The sequence below is a fragment of the Adiantum capillus-veneris genome, chromosome 15 (assembly GCF_014529385.1).
Source record: "Adiantum capillus-veneris isolate H3 chromosome 15, ASM1452938v2, whole genome shotgun sequence".
NCBI classification, from domain to species: Eukaryota; Viridiplantae; Streptophyta; class Polypodiopsida; order Polypodiales; family Pteridaceae; genus Adiantum; species Adiantum capillus-veneris.
In genome coordinates, this window is record NC_140945.1 from 70,582,684 (window position 1) to 70,604,965 (window position 22,282).

General features: G+C 42.8%; 1 protein-coding gene across 3 annotated transcripts; it reads right to left on the minus strand.

Moving 5' to 3' along the window:
- Nucleotides 1-62: 62 nt before the first annotated feature.
- On the minus strand, nucleotides 63-18,984 carry LOC147440859 (uncharacterized). Of its 3 annotated transcripts, none has more exons than XR_015184291.1 (4): nucleotides 18,814-18,984; nucleotides 17,451-17,734; nucleotides 16,867-17,273; nucleotides 63-228 (listed from the first exon to the last, which is right to left on the minus strand). XR_015184291.1 is itself a non-coding variant. In XM_086482665.1 (3 exons), exons 1-3 carry the CDS (start codon nucleotides 18,839-18,841, stop codon nucleotides 17,013-17,015), a joined length of 573 nt encoding a protein of 190 aa, XP_086338791.1. In that variant the 5' UTR covers nucleotides 18,842-18,984; the 3' UTR covers nucleotides 16,770-17,012. The 3 variants fall into 3 exon arrangements, 1 of the variants encoding a protein (XP_086338791.1); XR_015184292.1 differs by lacking the exon at nucleotides 63-228 and adding an exon at nucleotides 2,668-2,691; XM_086482665.1 differs by lacking the exon at nucleotides 63-228 and having other exon boundaries at nucleotides 16,770-17,273.
- Between the last annotated feature and the right edge of the window lie 3,298 nt (nucleotides 18,985-22,282).

Genomic DNA, 22,282 nt, shown 5'->3' on the forward strand with positions numbered 1-22,282 from the left:
ATAAATCTAACATATGTTACTTTTGAACATATTTCACTTTATTCCTATTTTAGTCCTTTGATCTTTACATCCATTTTAGTAGCCAAAACCACCTTCCTGAATCTGAATCTGCATATGAATTGCCCTTGATTCCATGCCAATCTTTCTTGTATGTAGCTTCTACACCATTCAGTTAGGCCTTTGCTTTGCTTCGCATGACAAAATGCATTGTTTATAGCTTTGCTTCATCTATCACCATCCACAATGAGATCATAAACAACTTATAATTCACCAAAAAATCATTTGCATCTTCATCACCTGTAAACACTAGACCCAAATTCTGCAACATCCTCAATAACAAATTCACCTTGAAGCAATCAAATGCTCCTCCATGGGGGCACAAGAAGATGGAAAGGGAAAGGCAGAACACACCCAAAACACACACAATATGCCTCTCTATAGCCGAAGTTTCACACAACACTCCTATCCCCTTGTACACACACTCTCACAATTTGTAAATCTCTCTTGAATCTTCTAGATTGACAACTCCAATATCACTTGCACCTCTTTACAGAATGCGCACACAATTATGTACACAAATCCCAACTCAACCTAGATCAATCTCTTTCTCCCTTCCCCCAATATTCACACCCTCCTATGTATCTAGAGCTCTCTGGCTTCCAAGGTCACTTACACATAGTATAAAGCATATGGAGAAGAAAAAAAACAATAAGGAGATCTTAGAGGATTTACAACTCACACACTCCTTGGCACAATTTCAAGCTCGCTCTCTCTCTCTCTCTCTCTCTCTCTCTCTCTCTCTCTCTCTCTCTCCACCCCCCGCCCCAATTGAATAAAAGAATGCATATCACTTGGGTTCAACAAAGGGATTATGTTTTTCTATATTTTCCCACATTTTCACATACAAAAGGGTGTTGAAAAAGTGATCTTGAAACTAAAATTATAGATTGAATAGAAACAAGGTCCCTTTTATTGGTGAAAATTTCATAGATAAGGGGTTTTATAAATATTCCTTGAATGCACACGATGTATAGGTTTTACATATAGTGACGACGCCCCCCCCCCCCCCCCCCCCCCCCCCCCCCCCTCTCTCTCTCTCCCATTTTGCATACACACTCACCCCCACTTTTGCACACAATAGCCAATATTGGAGAGACAATCAAAAGAATTGGAGAAAGTCCTTTTTGGTTATAGAGAGCTTGGTTTTCTCTCTATATACAATGATGGATCCCTTTATATGTGTGTCCAAAACAAACAAACAAATGCCCCGTTTTGTTGAAATTAGGGTTGCAGGAAAACACACAGATCTTGGAGAAGACGAAGGAAGCTCAAGACACACAATGGAGAGTATATTACTCAGTGTGGAATGGAAAGATAAGATATCCCTAGAGTGATGGGCGTATTTTACAATGCACAGGGAAAAAACCTCCTAGGAAAAAAATGCCCCGGCAGTTCTAAGTGTGTTTACACATCACTACCACATGTATATGGTAACAAATCCCCCCTCGGAGTGATGCAGTGAACGACACTTGGCACCTAGAGTATAGGGAAGTGCCATGCCCTAAGGACATGATCAGTCCACAAAGGGGAGTAAGCCCAAAGCTTTGTGGAAAGCTTTAACTTCTCACGAGACAATGCCTTTGTGAAAATAGCTACAAGGTTGTCCTGCGTTGGCACATAAGCCAAGCTGATCTCTCCTGTTGAGAGCCTCTCCCTGAAATAGTGCTACTGTACCTCAATGTGCTTTGTACGAGCATGAAAAATTGGGTTCCTCTCAACTGCCAATGCACTCTGACTGTCAGTGTAGATAGTGTTGGCGGTGTCCTGTCCAACACCCAAATCAGCCATAAGGCATTCAAATCAATTCAACAATATGTCTCTCATTTGGTCCAGTGATAAATCAATCATCCACATAGAGAACCACAATGAGAAGTACATCACCCTCACTCTTTACGTACAATGTTCTTTTTGTTGGATTGTTACAAAATCCTCGTGTGACCAAATGAGTGTCATCCTTCTCATACTAAGCATGAGGAGATTTCTTCAACTCATACAAAAATTTCTTATATTTACACACTTTATCTTCGTGCCGTTTAATGACAAAACCGTGAGGCTGCATTACATAAACTTCCTCAAATATGTCACCATTCAAGAAAGCAATAACAATGTCTGACTAATGTACATCCCAACCAAAATGATCTGCCAATGCACCTAGAAAATGCACAGTAGTCATACGACAAGTGGGAGAAAAAGTCTCTTCATAATCTATGCCTTTTTGTTGTGCATAACCCTTTGCAACATGTCGAGTCTTATAGCAATCAATCTCACCATCCGGCTTGTGTTTCAACTCGTAAACCCACTTTGTACCAATGGCCTTTTTGTTAGAAGACAAATCACATAAAGTCCATGTGTCATGTTCTATAAGTGCATCATATTTAGATTACATGGCAACCATCCAATTTTTTGAATTCGGTGCTTCATCAAAAGATAGAGGTTCCTCAACATCATGTAATCTAAACACAAGCAAAGCATAACAAGCTGATGCGTAAGATGCATGGCGAGAACCTAAACGAGTATGACTAAACAAAGGTGCATCCAATTTACTGTCATGCAAAGTATGCACCAACCATTTAGGCATACCTCTAGCTTGCTCATTCTCATCCCTTTCTTCATCAAGTACATCATGTACATCTACATCAGTAATAGCACCATATCAGATTTTTGCAAACGCAGCAAACTGACAAAATTTAGATGCCCAAAATGTGCATGCCAACGTTTTGCATCTGAAACAACCTTTGAATCTACAACAGCATTTGCAAAATTCTGCCCACACTTGTCATACAAAGGGAGCTTATACAACCCACGACATAAAATGCCAGATGCAACATTTTCATCACCAAAATTGAGATCATGTATTGTACATTTGTCATCCACAAATTTGACTACAAGGCTAAGTCCATCAAGTACAGATACAGACAAAAGAATATTCTTGATCCCAGGTACATACAATGTATCAACAAGTGTGAAAGAACTGCCATTTGTAGCAATAAGCACAATCTTTCCAACTCCCTGAATTGGATAAGAGGCATTGTTGGCACAAGTGACTGAATTCCCATGTGGGAGTTAGGTCTTCGAGCGAGCTCAACGGAGCGAGCTTTAGAGCAAGGCTTTTTTTATTTTTGAAGGGCCACCCTCCCTACCTCCCCTTCTTCCTCTCGCCGCCCATGTGCTTCCTCCTCTTTTCTTCCTCCTCCTCCTCCTTCAACATCTCCCCTCTCCTCCACTCCCTCTCTCCATCTACTTCTCTAACCGCCCTCTCTTCCTCCATCTCCTCCTCTAGCAACCACCATCCCTTCCCCAAAGTCCTCTTCTCCTACTCCCTTCTTCCTCTCTCTTTTCCTGTCACTCTATAACCCCTCTCTCTCTCTCTCTCTCTCTCTCTCTCTCTCTCTCTCTCTCTCTCCCCCCTTTCCACCATGCCCTTCCACTAGTGATTTTGGGAGGGTCTAGTTTTTAAAAAAAAATTGTCCCCTTCTCTTCCTCTTCGTCTCTCCCTCTCACAATTTTTGTTGCCCCCTTTTCTCTCTGCCTCTCTCTCTCTCCCCCTCGTTGGCCCCTCTCTCTCTCTCTCTCTCTCTCTCTCTCTCTCTATCCTTGCCACCAGGCCCTTTCCTTCCCTCCTGTCCCAGAGAGAGAGAGAGAGAGAGAGAGAGAGAGAGAGAGAGAGAGAGAGAGGGTGGGTGGGTGGGTGGGTGGAGAGGGGAGATTGGAAGAGAGAGATAAAGCGAAGAGGGGCTGTGGGGAGAGAGGGGGGGGAGGAGAAGAGAGAGAGAGAGAGATTTTTATCTTCCTCGGAGGTCAAATATGACCTATGTGATCAAAGTTACATGTGATGTAGTATGTGTATGGATGATGAGTGACTCTTGATGCTCTAAAATTCTAGTGATGAGAGTCACAATGGAGAGCCCATACTATGGCTGGGAGAGGAAAGTGTGTAGGTCTCAGTCATGGGCTAAAAATGTGAGAGAAGTAAGTTCAGATGTGACCAAAAGCTGAGCACTCTAGTAGTGTGTGGTACTCGGACTCTCGAACTTGCATTGAGCATAATGTACACAATTGATTTGACTCTTCTCCATTGCCCCAATGCCTGGTCTCGCATCAATGGAAATGGGAGCTAAGCCGAATGGCCACGATAGTGCGTATCGCCGACAAGGGGAAAGGCTCAAGCAAGTAAGTGTGAGTATAGTTTCCTCTTTCAGCAAAGAACATGGTTTGTAGTTGGGGGCAATATGGGCGGTGTAATGTATGAAGCGTGACCCACCGGATTTCTCCCAATCCGTATTACATTGGCAATGTAGAAAAGCTTCATTTACTTGAGAGTCAATTGAAGCATCATGTAGCAAGTGTAATGCATCCTATCTCCCAAACCACTTCTTTATGTCTTGCATCCATCCTGTGCTCAAGATCTTGCTTTTATGCATCTTTTGAACATTTTTTCTTGCTTTCCATGCAATTGTAGGAAGTCAATGTGAGGGGTTTTGATGCATCTTTTTCATGTACTCTACAACCCTTTCCGTGCCCATAACCTCAATTGGAAGAGATCCCGACTCAAGAAGTAGGAGCATATATGGTGTTTGTGTCTTAACTTGGAGAAAGTTTGTAAGAGAAAGTTTGTAAGAAAATGCTTTTGTACATTCTCAAACTCTTTTCAAGTAGACTTTGAAATGCTTCCACCCCACACTTCAACTCCATAAAGAAGAACCGGTGTCACCAATGCATCAAAAAGATACTTCTTGAGAACCCAACACTTGATGTCTCCCGTGTTCTCAAATGTATAATATGCTCTCTTTCATGCTTCCAAATGACGCATAGCACATTCATGCCACTTGTGATTGGACGAAACCTCAAGACCAAGGTACTTAAAGCTCTCAACAACTTCAAGTGTCTCATTGTTGTACACAATGCATGACTTCTCCTTATGTTGGTTTTCACAAGCATAACCTTTGTTTTGGATTCATTCACAATCAGCTCACTATGCAAGCAAAAGTTCTCAAGGACAACCATAAGCTTTTATGCATCTTTTATAGTGTGTGCTAAAAGCACTACCTCATCCGCATACAACAAAAGCATGATTACCACATTGCAAATAGTGACCTCTTCAATGCCTTCTTCTTGCATAAATTTTAAGTACCATTTGTTCCGATTGATTAATGCATAGACCAAAGACAGTTGGTGACAACAGACATCCTTGTTTAACCCCAATATTGCTCAAAAAAAAATTTGAAATTTCTCTTCTCATGCGCAATTGACAAATCGCCTTCTTATAGATTCGAGGAACCGTAAGCATAAACTCACATGGTACTTGGAATTCTTCCATCCTTCTCCACAAATTGTTACGTGGAATCATATCAAAGGCTTTCTTAAAGTCTACAAAACAACAATACAATCGCTTGCCTTTCAACCTACTTTCCTCCATGAGAAGACGAAGAGTGACAAGATGATCAATGGTGCTATGGCATCGATGAAAACTCCCTTGTCCTTTTGCACGCTTATCATTCTCTTCAGCCCAATCACTCAATTTCATCTCCATTATGCACCCAAACAACTTTGCCACCATAAGAGACCCAATCATTATAGTCCGGTACTTGTTTACATTCTTTACATCCCCTCCTTTATGAAAATTCTAAACCCAATCAGTACTCCAATCATAAGGCATATCATGTTGAAGTGCAAGGTTGAACATATCATACATCCACTCATGGGTAAAATCTCCCGTCCATTTGATCATCTCCGTCTTGATACCTTGAAGATCTCCCGCTTTACAAGTGGCCAACTTTTCAATTCCACCGCATACATCCTCAATAGTAAAAAAAAGAGGACATACATGGAAGTGAACCATAAAATAGCATTTTTTCAGCATTTTCTTGCTCATATAATTGCCTACAATGTGTATACATATCCACAAGACTCAAGTTACCAAAATTTTCAACACGCTTGCTCCTCAAGTTTCTCCAAAATCTTCATCGTGCATGTGCCTTTTCTTGGACTTGAAAAAGTTGTTGCTTTACTCCCATCTTCTTCTCTTCTTTTGAATCAATACCTTGTATGTGTGTAAATGACTTTGATAGTTGTCTTTATCCATAGTTGCATCAAGCTTTATCAAGGACTTTCGAGCATCTTGACATTCTTTATCAAACCACCTTTTGCGTGATCTACCTTTGTTGATACCATGGTGATTCTTTATGGAAAAGCATTCTTCAACACAATAACAAATAACTTTCTTAAAAGCTTCCCATTTAGTTTCCAATGGTGCATCATATTGAAGCTTTATCGTCCATAACTTTTGCTCAACCATTTCAATGTACATTGGTGCTCGTTTGAAATCCATACATATTGATAATTTCTCTTCCCTTTGGCTAAGATTATCATGCTTAGTTGCTTCTCCACATGAAAGGTCAATAAATAAGGTACGATGGTCGGATTCCAGAGTCCATTGGCCAAACATAAAACTCTTTATGCGATACATTATGGCTTTGGAGAGTAGCATATAATCAATCACACTATCCCTATCATATGTTTCCTACATGTAAATCCATTGGTTCCACTCCACAAAGATACACCATTGGCAATGAGCATACATGTGCTATTACACATGTGTAAAAGTAACTTTCTATAGTAATCCGACTCTTTCTCATCCATTGAAATACGATCATACAAGTGAACTTCCTCCAACTCCCTTAAAAGACATTAACTTGTTGAGTATAATGTTGCAATGTTTTTGTGCGAGCATTCAAATCCCCAAATACAATAACATCTCATTCGCCTATGAAATAAGCAATATCCTCTTCTAAATCAAAATATGGCTGATCTCTATCCATGCAAGCATAAAAGGGAAAATCATAATGAGGAATGTAGCAACCGGCTACAAAAATGGGTGCCCTTTTGGTGTCATAATTTTCACCCATACATAAAGTTTATAGTTGTCATATTTCACAATTGATACAACATCTTTCAATCCTTTCTTAACCATACATGCTACCCCTCCTTGCCCTCTTCGTTGCTTGAGATTCTTTGACCACATCAATGAATGTATAATGTAATCCTCCAAGCCGTTAATCCTTTGTGTATCATGCTCCCAAGTTTCAACAAGAAGTACAACATTGGCTTTGCTTGTTAGTTCATCAATGCCAATCCCCACATTCCATGGGTATCCATTACAATTCCAAAAGAATATTTGCAATTGTAACTCGGTCTCATAGGTCACGCATTCCTATTTTCTTGAGGGACTTGCCTCCTCCTTGGGCACATTGTCTTTGTGAGAGATCTCCTTGTTTTTCTTATTCTTTTCCTCATATGCCTTGCGACACATATTTTTTTACTTAATAGTGCAATCTTCATATACAAAAAAATTTGTATCCCTCAAAGAGATCTAAGGCCTATGTCACACTAGGACGCCCGCCTAAGTGTGATTTACAGGTGTGGCCAGTCCATTGCTGTCACATTGGGACATGTACAAAACATTGGCCTTTCCTCTCAAGCAATGAGAATAGCCCAAGTGGTACATCATCCACCTTTAGCGCTGCACATCAAGGCTCAAAACCTCTCAAATGCTTTCGCGCGCGTACTTTTGCAGATGGCCGCGCATTTGGAAAGTTGGCCAGGCGTGCGAGGCCGCCCCTCTGACATCCTCTCGCGGCTAGCTTTCTCTTTTTGCAACGGCGAATAAGCGAACGCCAAATCAGCATGGCCATCCATTCCCCGTCCAAGTGTAACACCAGCCTAACTATTATCAAGGGCAATCTTTTGTTTGGTCTCATCTAACATGGTGCATAGAATTGGCCATTCTCCCGAGCAAGGAGCTCCTTGCTTACCCACTCTATGTGCTCCATAGATCATAACTCCGAACATGCCAAAGTGGATTTTGAAGAAATCTTCGATAACAATGGCAAGAGAAGGAGGTGTCTCTAACTTCTCTTTGGGAATTCCACCAATAACAATATTCTTAGAACGTCGCTTTCGTTCTTTCAACTCCTCCACATCCACATTCTCAACATTCTTTATTTGAACCATACCTTACATGAGTGAGGAATTAGGAACCACATTGTTACCACATACATCAGCTCAAGACTTGTTTGTGCATACATTTTTCATGTCGCATAGTGGTGTCAAATTTTTCATCTTTCAATACATGGTCATGCTCTACTTTGCTCATGCGCTCCTTCAAAGCATTCAAGTCCACAGGAGAGCGTCTACATTTCTTCATTTTCTCTTCAAGTTGCATCAAATGTGTTGTTTGCATCTCAAGTGTCCTCTTGAGATTCTCATTCTCAACACAAGTACCCTTAGTGTGTCATTCTCCATTGCAAGTGCGTGTAAGCCTTCACCTTGTTTGTTTACGGTCTCTTGCAATGATACCAAGTATGTCATGATCATGGTTTTCAATGTCGTTGGTTGAGTGATTGTGTTGTTATCTATACACTTAGGAGATTTTGGATCATTTTCCACAATGGTTATGAAACTTGATGAAGAAGAAGAACCCTTGCGAGTGCGGAAAACATTGTATGTAAAAAAAAGAGATGAGAGTCAACTTTCCTAAATCTGTTCACTTCAAAAATGCTGCTACGAAATTCCTCCCATAACTCTAACTTCTTTTGTCTTTACATTAATGTTTAGAGGGCATTGTGCTCCTCAATTGAAGCTATAGATCACCCAAATCGGAGTTCGAATGAAGAAGTTATAATCAACAGAGTGAACTGCTATCTACTAAGTCGAAAAACGGTTGCACTTGGGGGGAGAGAGAGAGAGAGAGAGAGAGAGAGAGATGGGGGTAGAGAGAAGAAAGAGGGAGGGATGGTAAGAAAGAGGGGGGGGTGAGAAAGCGGGGGGCAAAAATTGTGAGAGGGGAAGAGTGGAGAGTGATGTTTTTTTTTCCTAGGAGGAAAAGAGAGGGAGTGCTAGGAAGATTAAACCAAAAAAAAAGTCCTCAAAGCACTATAGGAATATCACTAGTGCTTTGAGGACTTTTTTTTTCTTTTTTGTGTGTTTAAGCCTTCTTGCACTCCCTCTCTTTTTCTCTTTACAAAAAAGAAAAAACACCACACTCCACTCTCCCCTCTCATAATTTTTGTCCCCTCTTCTCTTCCCCTCCCCCCATGCCCCCCTCCTCGAGAAGATATGAAGACGCGGTTTGGAAGATGGGATGCATTACACTTGCCACATAATGCCTCAATAGACTTCCCTATTGAATGAAGCTTTTATACGACACCAATGTATTATGGTCCAAGAGAAATTTGGGGGGTCACTCTTCATGCATTACACCACCCATATTGTCCCCAATCACAAAACCATGTTCTTTGCTGAAAGTGGAAATTATACTTACCCTTACATGCTTGAGTTGATCCCCTTGTCAACGATACACACTATCACATCCATTCAATTAGCTCCCACTCCCTTCAATGCAAGAAAGGGCGTTCGAACAATGGAGAAGAGTCGAATCGAGTCTGCACATTATGCTCACTATAAATTTGAGAGTTTGAGTACCACACACTACTAGAGTGCTCAATTTGTGGTCACATCCGAACTTTCTTCACTCACATTTTTAGCCATGACTTAGACCTACAAACTTTCCTCTCCCAGCCATGGTGTGGACTCTCCATTGCGGATCTGATCCCATAGGTCATATTTGACATTCGAGGACGATAATAAAATCTATCTCTCCCTCCCCACCGGCCGATCCCTTCCTTCTCTCTCCCTCTCCCTCTCCCTCTCTCTCTCTCATTTTATTTTGTACCCATGCCTTGTATTAGATCCACCAAGATTGTATTAGTTTGATCTCATAGGTCATTTTGGCCTTATGAAAATGCTTAATATTACATTTTATTCCATTTTGGTTAATATAACATTTTACTCCATCTCATTTCATTTCTCTCTAGGATTGGACAATGTGGTGGAGAGAGAGAGAGAGAGCCAATTAAAAAAAGCGAGGCACTAGCGATATCGTTGGTGCCTCTCTTTTTTAGAGAGAGATAGAGGGGGGGAAGAAGGGCCAGAGAGATGGAAGATGGGTGGACGTAGAGAAAGAGGTGGGGGGCCATAGAGAAGAAAGAGGGAGAGGCGGGTGGAGAGAGAGAGAGAGAGAGAGAGAGAGAGAGAGAGAGGAGGGGATGTGGATGTGGATGAGGAGAGAGAATGGGAGGAGGGGTTGGCGAGAGAGAGAGAGAGAGAGAGAGGAGGGGATGTGGATGTGGATGAGGAGAGAGAATGGGAGGAGGGGTTGGCGAGAGAGAGAGAGAGGGGGGGGGGGGGAGGAGGGGCAAGAGGGGGAATGGGTTGGAGAAATCACGAGTGAGAGATGGGGAGGGGTGAGGGGTCTGATAAAAAAAGAACCGATGGCATTAGCAAAATCGTTAATGCCTTGGGTTGAGAGAGAGAGAGAGAGAGAGAGAGAGAAGATAATTTTAATGTCGAGAGAGAGGGAGAGAAGAAGAAGAAGAAGAAGAAGAAGAAGAAGAAGAGAGAGAGAGAGAGAGAGGTCCTTGGCTACTCCACTGGAGGGAGGGGCTGCAATGGGCGGTGGTGGTAGGAGTAGGGGTGACACATGGTGGTAGTAAGCTAGCACCACGAACCACCAATGGTGGGCTAGGGTGGTGGTGGTGATAGGTGCTAAGGGGCGGAAATAGGAGGTAGTGGTGGTAGGATGAAATTTTAAAAAAAGCTCGCTCCAAAGCTCGCTTCGTTGAGCTCGCTCCGTAAGTGTCCCCCCCCATGAGGAACAGATTCAAGAGAGGTAAACAAATCACGATGTGAGGTAATGTGCTTTGTAGCACCACTATCGAAATACCACACATGTGAATCTATAGCAATTGACATGCATGCATCATGGACATCAATATCATAAGTAAACTCTACACTGAAAGCCCACTTTGCATCTATATCACCATCACAATCTCCTTTCAGAGAAGACTCTGCAATAGCTGCACTTGTATTGGGCCCCGTAGTTGATGCAACCTCTTTCTTCTTAGCCTCTTTTGTCTTCAATTTCGGACACTGCTTGATCAAGTGAAACGCATCTTCTTTTCGCTCTTATCACTAGAATTCCCAAACAAGCTGCTACCAGTAGAAGCATTAGGAATAGAGGATTTTCAGCGTCGCAGAAGAACCATGAGAAGTGGTTACATTGTTGTTACCACCTTTTCTTTGGGCAACAATAAAGCCCGTTCAACTACACATTGTCTTGTCATGTTTTTTCTGAAAAGTGAGTCTTGTAACAGCAATGTGCATAATGCATCAAACTTGACAACTTTTGGATTTCCTTGGGTCATAAGTCTCCAAGTATTAGCAAAAGTCTGGTATGAATTTGGCAAAGCATCAAGAACAGTCTACAAGGAAACTGTCAGAAATGACTTCATCTACAGAAAATAGTTGCTCATTTATATCCTTGACACCAGTAAGGAAAGTGTCCATTTCAATCTTCCTCATGCATAATCTTCAACTCCATTTCTTTACGCACCAAACATAGCCCCCACATGAGGGAGAGGGTGGGAACCATATCCTACCAACTTCAACTGCAAATTTCTTTACACTGACAAGAAAAAGGGTAGAACAAGATATTGTCTCTCAATAGCTCGCCCATATAGTCAAGCATTCAAATAGATAGTAGAGCTCAAGCCTTTCTATCACCCTAAGGCTCCCATTGGCACCACCTTGCGGTAAGTGAGGACACTTGAGTTTGGAGAGAATATGAGTGTGTGTCCCCACTGAGGATATACGTCTTCAAGCCTATAAACTTACACGCACCACTCAAGGCCAAGGCATGCATGTAGTATGTGGACCTCTCATTGACCTCATTCAACTCGGCTTCAATTGTGAACCACAGTGTTGGGTCCAGAATCGCTACAAAGAGCCTCCCATATGAGATCAATTATGCCACACTGCTTCAGACTGCTTACATCCCCTACCCGCCACCACTTAGCTAGAAGAGCTCCATGGCTTCCTTACCTCTAGTCTTGACTTCGGTTTTGGAATGCCTACCGTTGGCACTTCCACACTACAGATCATTAGCCATGTGCCTCAGTGTCACTCAGGGTAGCGAATTTCAATGGATTGTGAGCACATTACGGACAAAATTGACATTAAGTCTAGTCGTTTTCTGATGTGAAGGGAGCGAGAGCCCGAGATCACCGAGCGCTTGAAAACAGTATTGGCTCTTGGCTTGTGGAGTAACGTGTTGCAACATAACCCCATTCTTTGCAATTGCAACCTACGTAAAAAACACCCGCCAAACTCCCAGTCTAGCTCTCTCCAAGGCACTCCTCTTCCTTGGCGTCTTCTGCAGCCGTCGGTTGTTTACCGGCGAGCCTTGGCCGCTCCCCTCTTATGTGCTTGCTGCAGGCGAGCGAGCCTAGCTTCTCTGAATCCTTCTCTACCTGCTCGCCCTGCATCCCCTCTATTGCGAGCTCCTTATGCGGCTTCCAGCCCTTTCACATGCCAAGGCATGGCCATCTTCTTGCTCTCTCTCATGCAGTCCATGGTCAGCCCCTCCATTCTCTGCAATTGCTTGCGGCCTCCCCTCTCCCTCCTGCAGGATGGCCCTGCAGCGCTATGTGGAAGGCATCGGCCTCCTCCTGATCCTGCTAGGCATCACGGCCCGACCTCAGACCCATCTCTCTTATTCCCAGCTTCTTTGAACCTCCTCACGATACAGTGAGCTTGCCCTTTTTTGTGTGCAGCTCAGCTCGGCATTTTCTCTTTTTTATTTGGATCCAGGCTTGCCCCCCTCTGAAACAGCGTTTCACCCTCCCCTAGCTTCTCTGAGTGCAGCCCCTTCTGATGCTCCAATCCGTTTCCCTATAGCCTGTCCACCTTCCCTTTCATGGTGGCGGCCCACTTCCTGCCCACGCCTCCTTCAATCATTTCTAACGACTTGCATTTTTTCAGATTGGCTTCAAAAAAAAACTTTAATCAAGGGCGGGTTCCCACTAACCTCCCCCTTTCAAGATCTTGAGCTTCAAAGCCTTTCCCTCTTCCCCACTACTGAGCATTCGATCCTAGCCATGGCAACTACAGCCTTTGACTCGAGTTTCTCACCCTAGCTCGTCAAAGCACCTCGAGTGAAGTGATTACCTCACAAAGAAACCATGCCGACGTAGAGACATATAAATGCAAAGTAGTTGAAAACGGGAACATTGATCATAATGCTTGGCCGAGCACACTCCAATGCTTCATCTGTCTTCCAAGATGGTGCAATATACACAAACGCTTCCAATTGGAAGGCCATTTCCAAGACTCGTTGGAGATTGTCCTACATGATGCTCGATTTAAAGCTTCTAAACATACTCCAGACTGATCAAAATGAGCTCAACTTTGAGGCTTCTTCTTAGATACACCTCGAATTCTCTTTAGCACTTGCATAATCATTAGGAAAGTTGTCGATCATAGGGTTTCTTGGCCCTTTTATCATCATTGCCCAACCCTCTAGTTGAGGATTCATGCTCAACTTTAACACTATTGAACTCTTGCAAACCTGGTCAAATAGCGAGCTGTAGACCATAACCAAGAGCATACATTAAAGATTGGCCTTGCCCAACACTGTATAAGCAACCATAGCACACTCAAAAGTGGAAAAAACGAGCACACCATATATACATGGGTTGGTAAACTTCGAACCAAAAAACTCCTATCAACGCATACACACCTAATTGATGAATATTCAAGTCCACCTTGAAGCTTGCACCCAACACTAGTATCTTTAGCCCTGGTGAGCTGAGAAAACATCGAATGGATGCATCCCAAGGCGGGCAAACTGATACAAACCCGACCCCTAGGAAAACTTCAAGTGGCCATAACTTTGTCATTTGAGCTTTGATTTGGGATCTATAGAGCCTAGCTCAGAGAGCACGCTTTGCCCTTCAAAACCCTATCTTCCACTAGCCCTCAGGCTGCATACACATAATCACCATCATGCCTTGATATGCAAACTGGTGTACCTTCAACCTGGTATAACTTCTAGTTGGTGGCTCCTTTTGATGAACTTGTAGAATCCATCAGGGACTTCAAAATTCACCAATAAACTTGTAACCACCTCTCCTATGGGCAACCTCAAACTCCGAGCGCAGCCAGCTTCCATGCGCCTTGCAGTGGGCAATGTGAGGAGTTGTTGATCTTGGGACCACACATCATACCAGCCATCTAATCTCCCTGTTGATTGTTGTTTTACAGGCAACAGCAGTGTGAATTTGAGAGACAAGAGATTAAGCTTGATGCAAGACTGCACTTGAGTAGTGAGAATCTACCCTAAGGGCCCGATAAGTTAGCCACACTGAGATAACATGTCCTTTATTCTTCTTGATTGTTTGTGCAACATTTTAGGCGTTCTATAATACTAGTTACGAGGGAGCGATGGCGAAATTCAATTCTGCCTGGAAGTTTGCAACAGAAGGGGGGGGTCTCAGAAACGTTTGCTGCGAGGCCTCCTGCAGGGTCCTCATCGCCTCAGCCACCGACATCCGTAAGGGAAATGAAGCGGAAAGCACGCTTGAACAGCAGCAATGCTGAAACAGGTGACAGTCGGGCTTGCAAGTGGCTGCGCGTCGATGCCTCCACCGACGCAGTGGTAGACAGGGAAGGGTCGAGGCCAAGGCATTGTCGCAAGGCTCGGGCCGACGAGGCAGCCCCCTCCATTACCAGAGCGACAGAGCTGCAGCTTTTAATCACAGTCGGGATTGGCAACGGCGACATTGACTACAAACTTTTCACAAACGTGTCTGAGTTTGTTGACAGGGAGTGTGTGAGGGGCTTGTTCGCACTCGAGAAGGGAGGAATGCTCAATCACCTCCACTTCCAGATGGTTGTTATTATCTTCTCGACCTCCATCAAGGCTGTTGGCAATTTTTTGAAAGCGTACTTGGGTTGGCATATCATGAAGCCCCAGGGAGGTGTGGTCATGTGCAGATCGTTGCGGCAAGTGAGGATGCACACCTTCACAGGCATGGACGGGTACTGCAAGAAAGACCTACAGAAGCCTCACCTTCGGTAGTTCGTTAAGGGAGTTGAAGCGGAGGAGATAGCCGAGGGCCGAGCACTGCACGCCCAGTACGGCCCCCGAGGGATTCACTATTAGTAATGGAGGGATGTCACCTGCGTGCATCCAAATTAGAAAAACCCCCCTATATACGGTATCTTACATGCTGACGTACCCCCCTACATACGGACAAGATATGGACATTCTCACAATGAGCCATCCCCCCTCATACGGATTTCGTACGGAATGTAATGACCCACTATTTTATGCATATTAGTAACTCACTAGTAACATGACAATTTAGAAGCACATGACATATAACCTCATGATTGAAGTCCTGAGCTCGATATTGACTATGTGCATGAGTGTGAGCCTTGAGGATTTTGCTTAAACAAAAAGACCTAACTGAAGAGGAAGAGGACTGTGGATAGATTGCATCCAATTGAGTGTAGAAAGACCCCCTAGTAGGGAAGAAAAGACATATCTTCAAGATTAAAAGACTTTTCTTTGAGCTTAGTGATGGAAAAACAAATCATTAACAAACTACAACTTCTTTGGAGTAGAGATGAAAAAAATTCTACCATTACTATTTAACAAATTGATTGGATGCTAGTGAGCCATGTACCAACCAAAGATTCCTTACTATTCTTGCCAAAGCTTCTCGCACACTAGCAAGCGTCTTGTTGGCCTACAATGGATAGTGCCTATCCTATAGTAATCTTTGAAGTAAGAAGCTTATGACACCTTCTCAATCTATCCACCTCCTTGTCCTTCCCTCCATAGTAGCATCTTCTTCACTCTCTTCATCCCCGTTGTTCTACATTTCAACTTGGGATTTTCATTCTACAAACAAATTAAGAGGGCATATTTGCTCCATAACACAAAGAGGAGAAGCTTTGGCCTAGCTAGTGGCAGGATGACCATGTGACAACTAGAGGAAAGTACAGTGGAGCAGGTAGTGAACAAGATGGCAAGCAGGTAGTGGACAAGATGGCAAGCATCCCAAGCACGGAGGCAAGAATCCTACTACTTTATATGGCCTCAAGATGCTCTCCATATAAGCTAGCTCCTTGAAGCACTTTGAGCATGCAGCCACCTTGACACGACCTATCAAAGCTGATCAAGCTCGATCTTAACTGCATCAACCTGCCTGACTTTTGCCAATATTGTAAGCAAGACCTCGTGCATTTGTGAACCTAGCTTGGAGCCTAAGCCAGATAAAGAATCAACAAACAGCTGGGCTTCATGATATATTGGTAAATCACCCAAAGTTTGCAATACGTTAAGAAGTAGCAGCTCATCAATATGTGACCCTTGAGCCAAAACCGACAGCAACAACTAGCTTTATTGGGTAAATGAGCCAATCCAAGGGTCTATTTGAAGGGAGGTTTTATGTGCGCTTTATGTGTCCCTCTGTAAACTAAAATACTTCAATAAGCTTTAATGATACACCTAATGTGTAGGTTCAAAATAATGTTAATAGTTGTTCTTTGTGAGTGCATATATATATAAATATGCATACGTAGGAATCTGTGTGTGTGTAACATCAGTCTAAAGCAACCAGCATCCCGTACATAGCAACAACAGCTTGAATTTATTTTGAATGTCTATGCAACAGTATTTTTCGTTCTCTTTTTTTTCCCAGCTTCTCAACTTGGCATGTTTGCTAGTTAGTAGAGACCGAGCAAATACAACATGACATCAAAAGCATGACACCTACATATAAATATCGACCAAGCATTTTCCACAATGACAACTGACAATTAGACATCTGGGTTCCTCCAAAACATTTTTGAGTGCAATAAGTAAATAAAACATTTCCCATACAACAACTTGGATGGATTTACCTCTTTGCGATTGCTGGGGTCAGAGGCCAGACTGATTATTCTCTCCTTTTTTTCGTCTTTAGAAGTATGATCTTAGCTGCCAGCTCCCCCGTAAATCCCCTGTCAATCCAACCAGCTGCCATCACATTCACTAGTGAGGTATAACGTTACCGACTCCTTCCTGATCCTTTCAGACGTCTAATGGCCTCTGTTGCAGCACTTGATATAAGTGGCTCAGAGCTCCACACTGTCCACAAGAATTCTCGAGATTCCACAATTTGCATACCAACCTGCTCTTCCCCCAACCACGAGACTGGAAAAGGCCAGCAGTTGGAGCATAGCCATACCCTTGCATTATGCATGTCAAAGCCTGATTTGCATAGTGGAGACATTGTCCTGATTCTGGAATTCCAAGTTACACACCTTTTCTAAAAGAGCATGAAAATAAGAAAACATCAGAGAGCAAGGGGCGAAAAGCTTTGCTTATCTCTAGTACGGTTGGCTTACCTATGGTACTCAAAAAAAAAAAAAAAATTGGGTAAGCCTGAACATAGAGAATGAAGCAAGATGAGAGGTGCATTTCAATCAGCAAAGCAGAACATTACCTCCTGGTTTGTCAGATATGAGAACGTGCACGACCTCGAGCCACATAACAAACTTCTCTCTCCATAGCTCCGGTTCTGAGAGTGCTGATGTCGTATGTAAAGGCGGTCAAGACATGTAGGCAGCAAAAGGGTAAAATGCTTTTCCCCTGCAATAACTGCATAAATATTTTCATAGTGATCTTTATGGAAAGAGGTGACAGCTTTTTCATTGCGAATCCAAAGATTTTCCACTTCCAGTAAGCACCCTAATGCTTCTGTTGCCCATGGGAGATGGGTTTCCGCATCTGCAGAAAGAACATTATATTCTGTTACAAAACAGCCATTTTGCTCTTGTTGATAGGCCACTCCATTTTCAATCTCAGAATGTAGTATCATGTCTAAAGCTATCGCAAATGGCACACAATCTACAGGCACACTCACAAACCAAGCCCGGTCCGGATTCTCCTCCATCGGCTCGATACCACACACATCAGAAGCAGCCGTAGTGACTCGTGCCCTCTACGACACGTTTCCATCCTTATAAAAACTCAAAGCATTCACTGCAGATAATAAGTGAAGGCCAATATTAATATCTCCTTTGCCATTTGAGGTAGCTATGTTGTTATCCGATGGAGTCGATATGGCATCCCGGGCATTTCTAACTTGCTCTCCACTAGATCAATGGACTATTAGAAATAGAAGCAACCTTAGCGCTTTCCTCATCGTCCTTCTTGGCATCCTCCTTTTCAGCACTTAAAATAGCAAGAAATTTTTCGACATCATGAACTAGTCTTGCCTTGTCTTCTTGAGAAGTTCCATTACATGCAGAATTTTATTTTAGACAGAACTTACAAAGGCAGCACCAAGCACAAATTATACATACAGAAAGGATTCCATCTCTCTCTCTCTCTCTCTCTCTCTCTCTCTCTCTCTCTCTCTCTCTCTCTCTCTCTCCCCCAAAAATGACACAGTATAATTTACAACTCTAAGAGATCAGTTACATGAAGCACATTGATCAAAGGACAATGCATAGCTACATTTACAAGCCTTGCAAGGTCTAATTAATAGTGTTATGCCATGGGTCAGCCAGATGGGTAAACATGTTGTCAACAACGCTCTTTCCTATAATGTTCTGCTGGATCACAAAGCCGAGGACGGCCAGCATAGCAAGCTGGCCATTTGCAATATCCTTCTCATTGTATTCCAGAGAAGTAGGGAAGTTGAAGGGGTTGAAGATGCCTCCAAGGTATCCAACCCTTAGGGTTGAACGGATTGGCATTCACACTACCAGGGTACTTGATGTCTTGCCATCTTCTCACCTCCACATTGTGGAGCAAATGAACTCGATCACAAAGAGAGTGGAAGTGGGGGCGAAGTACTCGACCTTGCCGCATCATATCATGCAGGAACATTGATGACACCAATCTTTGTCAAGAGGTCGGGGATCAACATGCCAGCTACTCCAAGCATTGCCCACCTTCCATTTTGAAGCTCTGCTTGCACATACCATTTGAGGTTGGAAGGATCCTCAGCCAAGACGAGGGGGTCAAAGCCATTGTCACCAGCAAGGTTTTCGTCAAGGTAAGCAGGGGATTCCAGACCGGGGAGCCATTCGCCTTTCTTTGCCTCGACCTTGAAGGCACGGACAGGCAAGAAAGAAGACTTGCATATAGACGAAGAAGGGCAGGAAACGCCCAATGTCGCCACTGCGAGTTCAACGTCACAGAGGTGCCACAGAGAGAGAGAGAGAGAGAGAGAGAGAGAGAGAATGAGAGGGGGCCCGAGAGTGAGAAGCTCGTGATTGCTTGCAGAAATGGTTGCTCAAAAAAAACCTAGGTTTAGTGTAGTCCCACCTACAAATTTTGAAATTTACCTCTAAATTTTATTTTTGAAGGTGAGAAATCCTACAAAATTTTGAACAAATTAGTGTAATTTGGTGTAAAAACCTTCAAATTTTGTCAATTTACCTCTGTTGTTTCACATATGTAGGTTTGCCAAGTTTTTGGAAAAAAAAAAATTCAAGCACTGTGTTGAAGGCGATGTTCTCCTTTTGCGTGGAAGGGTCATGGATGCCTCCAGGGGTACGCCCTCACTCTGCATCGTATCCTGCTTCCAAACAGTGAATGCAACCCCGGTACAATTCCACCTGGAAAAACAAAAAAAAAATGCAAGGAAAGACGAAGCAAAATCGGCATGAAGAGACACAGCTATGGATCTGAAGGGTGTAGAGAGGGAGAAAGACATACCATGGTAACAGAGGGTGAGGCACAGGAGGGAAGCTTCAGGAGGAAGGGATGATGTCAGCGTGAGGAAGATGGCGTCTTGGGTAGTGGTAGAGATATGGAAGAAGACTTTCTTTCTCTCTCAGAACTCGCCAAGGACCGAACATTTGGGACAAAGAAGTTGCAACAACTGCACAACTCAAGCGAGAGCAAGCGTGTGGTATGAATAGCCCTTAATTTTAAGGCTCTTTGTTTTAACCTGCCCAGAGTGCCCGTGCGCACGATATCTACTGCTTAAAGACATAGGGTAAAGGGTCCAATATAGGGCACCCTCAGTCTCTAGCCCTCTTCATTGAAAGAATGGCCTCACTTGGTGAAACCTTTGTGATGTAACCCCAATGTTGAGGGTTCGAGGCTCACGGGTTGCGTTCTCTTGGGTGTCTTCTCTTCCTTTATTGGGGCTGGTGGTTCCACGGTTGCCTCTTGAGGTTGTAATGTACATCAATGTACAATTGTAAATCCATTATATGTGTAAACAAGGATCTAGATGAGAAGAAAGAGTTTGAAAAGCTACTAAATAATGCACGCACATGCAAAAATTCATAAACTTATTATAGATTACAATGATTGGTATCGTGGGTGCAAGAGAAGCTCTTGATCATGCCATTGGTGTTGCTATTGATTTTGCATATGAAGAAGAAGAGAAGCCTGACTTGGATGATGTGCAAGAAGACAACAATAAATAAAATGAGGGTGCAGATGTGGAGACAAAGCCTATGCAGATGGTGGTATTAATGATGATGATGTTGAAGAGGCTAATGAGGGTTTGAATGTCCAAGATAGTGATGCCTAGTGGCTATACAAAAGAAGATTAGTCAATTTTATGGTACATTAGGAAATTTCGGAGGTCATTTGGAGGGCCCTCTAAGAAAATGTATTTTTTGCACTCTCTCTCTAGAAAATATGGCGAATAATAGAGGCAGGTCTGTCATGGTAAAAGTTCAAAAAGTGTACTTTAAGTAGATCCTTTACCCTTCTGAACATTCGTCCATAATGATTGAGGGATAATCTTCTTTTCAGTTGCATTGAATGAACCTCGTCAACATGGAGGGAATGAGGCTAACATGGAGGGACGAAGCCGCAGCCGCCTATTCACTTTTCATTAAACCTGCACCTTTGGCTAATGGCGCACTCCTCAAATGGCACAAATGTTACGCAGAAACGAGCCAAATATCACCTTCACATTGATTTGGACAACGAGTACCAACCATTGATTAAGCGGAGTAAAGCAAACACACATATACCTCCCGCATTCATAGACACACTCAGAGCTCAGGGAGCTAAACACATAGATATCTGGATGAGAGGCTCTCTCTATCCTAAGAATCCAATGACTAATGAGTCTCCACCATTTGTCAATCCTACAAGCTTATTGACCTTTGCTGGTGATGGAGAAAACGGCCTTCTGGGTTATTGTAAATCTCTTACAAGGCAAGCTGAAACTTATAAGGGCATTCTCCAAGCTCAACAATGTGAGATTGTTCGTCTTTCACATTTGCATTCTACAGATCAGGTTACCATTTTGCAACACAAAACAGAGGTACAGGAACTGAAAGGAAAGGTACGAAGTTGTCAAATGAAGGACACCATCTTGGGTGGTCGTATCTGAAAGAAGAAATTGCGCAATCTTGAAACATTGCAGGTTGCATCCGGAGGTCTCAAGAAAAGAATCTGAGTATTAAGGTGATGCTTCTTGGTTGACTAAATAGTCTTAGTTAAGTAAATTTTTTGTTTTTCTAGTTATGCATTGTTTTCATGTGCCTAAATAGTGTTAGTTAAGTAAATTTTATGTTATTTACTTATGCATTGTCTTCATGTAGAGATTCAATCTATCCTGACAAGGAAAACATTGACCCCAAAGCCAATATAGGAAAGAGATTGAAGCCACTTATAAGTAGAAGCCTTGCAGCAGATATAGTACATGACAAGAAGTTTAAGGTCCTACAACGAAATGTAGTGGACCGCTTTATTTCAGAGAACTCAGTGCCTGCAAAAGAGATACAAGGCACACTTGATTCACTTGGTGTAAGCAAAAGAGGATATTCGGCTATACAGAAATCTGTCTCATCCATCTTTGTTAAGAAGGGAATAAAATCCAAACTTTTACCATCAGCCTCAAGTGTGAAAGAGAGGCTTCAGCTTAACGACGCACAGGGAAAATATCTTGGACAGCCGTTTCATATTAAAGCAACTTACAGTGGCCATGGAGCAAACATGGCATATGATGAGTTCAATAATATTTTTATGGACCTGCAGATGTTGCAGAAGAGAATGGTGGAGTTTTACAACATCACATTTGAAGAGTCACGAGGGGTATTACATTTTGTGTTGAAACTGGATGAGTGTGAGCTTGTTAAAGACAAGAAGCTAGAGCGTGTTACTATTTCTTTAATGAATAGAGACCTTTCAAAGTGTCCCAATGATGATCCTTTGTATTTTAGTGTTCAATCAGAATCGAACATATGGTGGCTTGGTGCTTTTGAGGTAAGCGAGATTCTCAGCTGAGCTCAAATGTTCACATCTACTTAAGTCTCATTTATTTTGTGTTGCAGGTAAAGAAAGAAAATCATG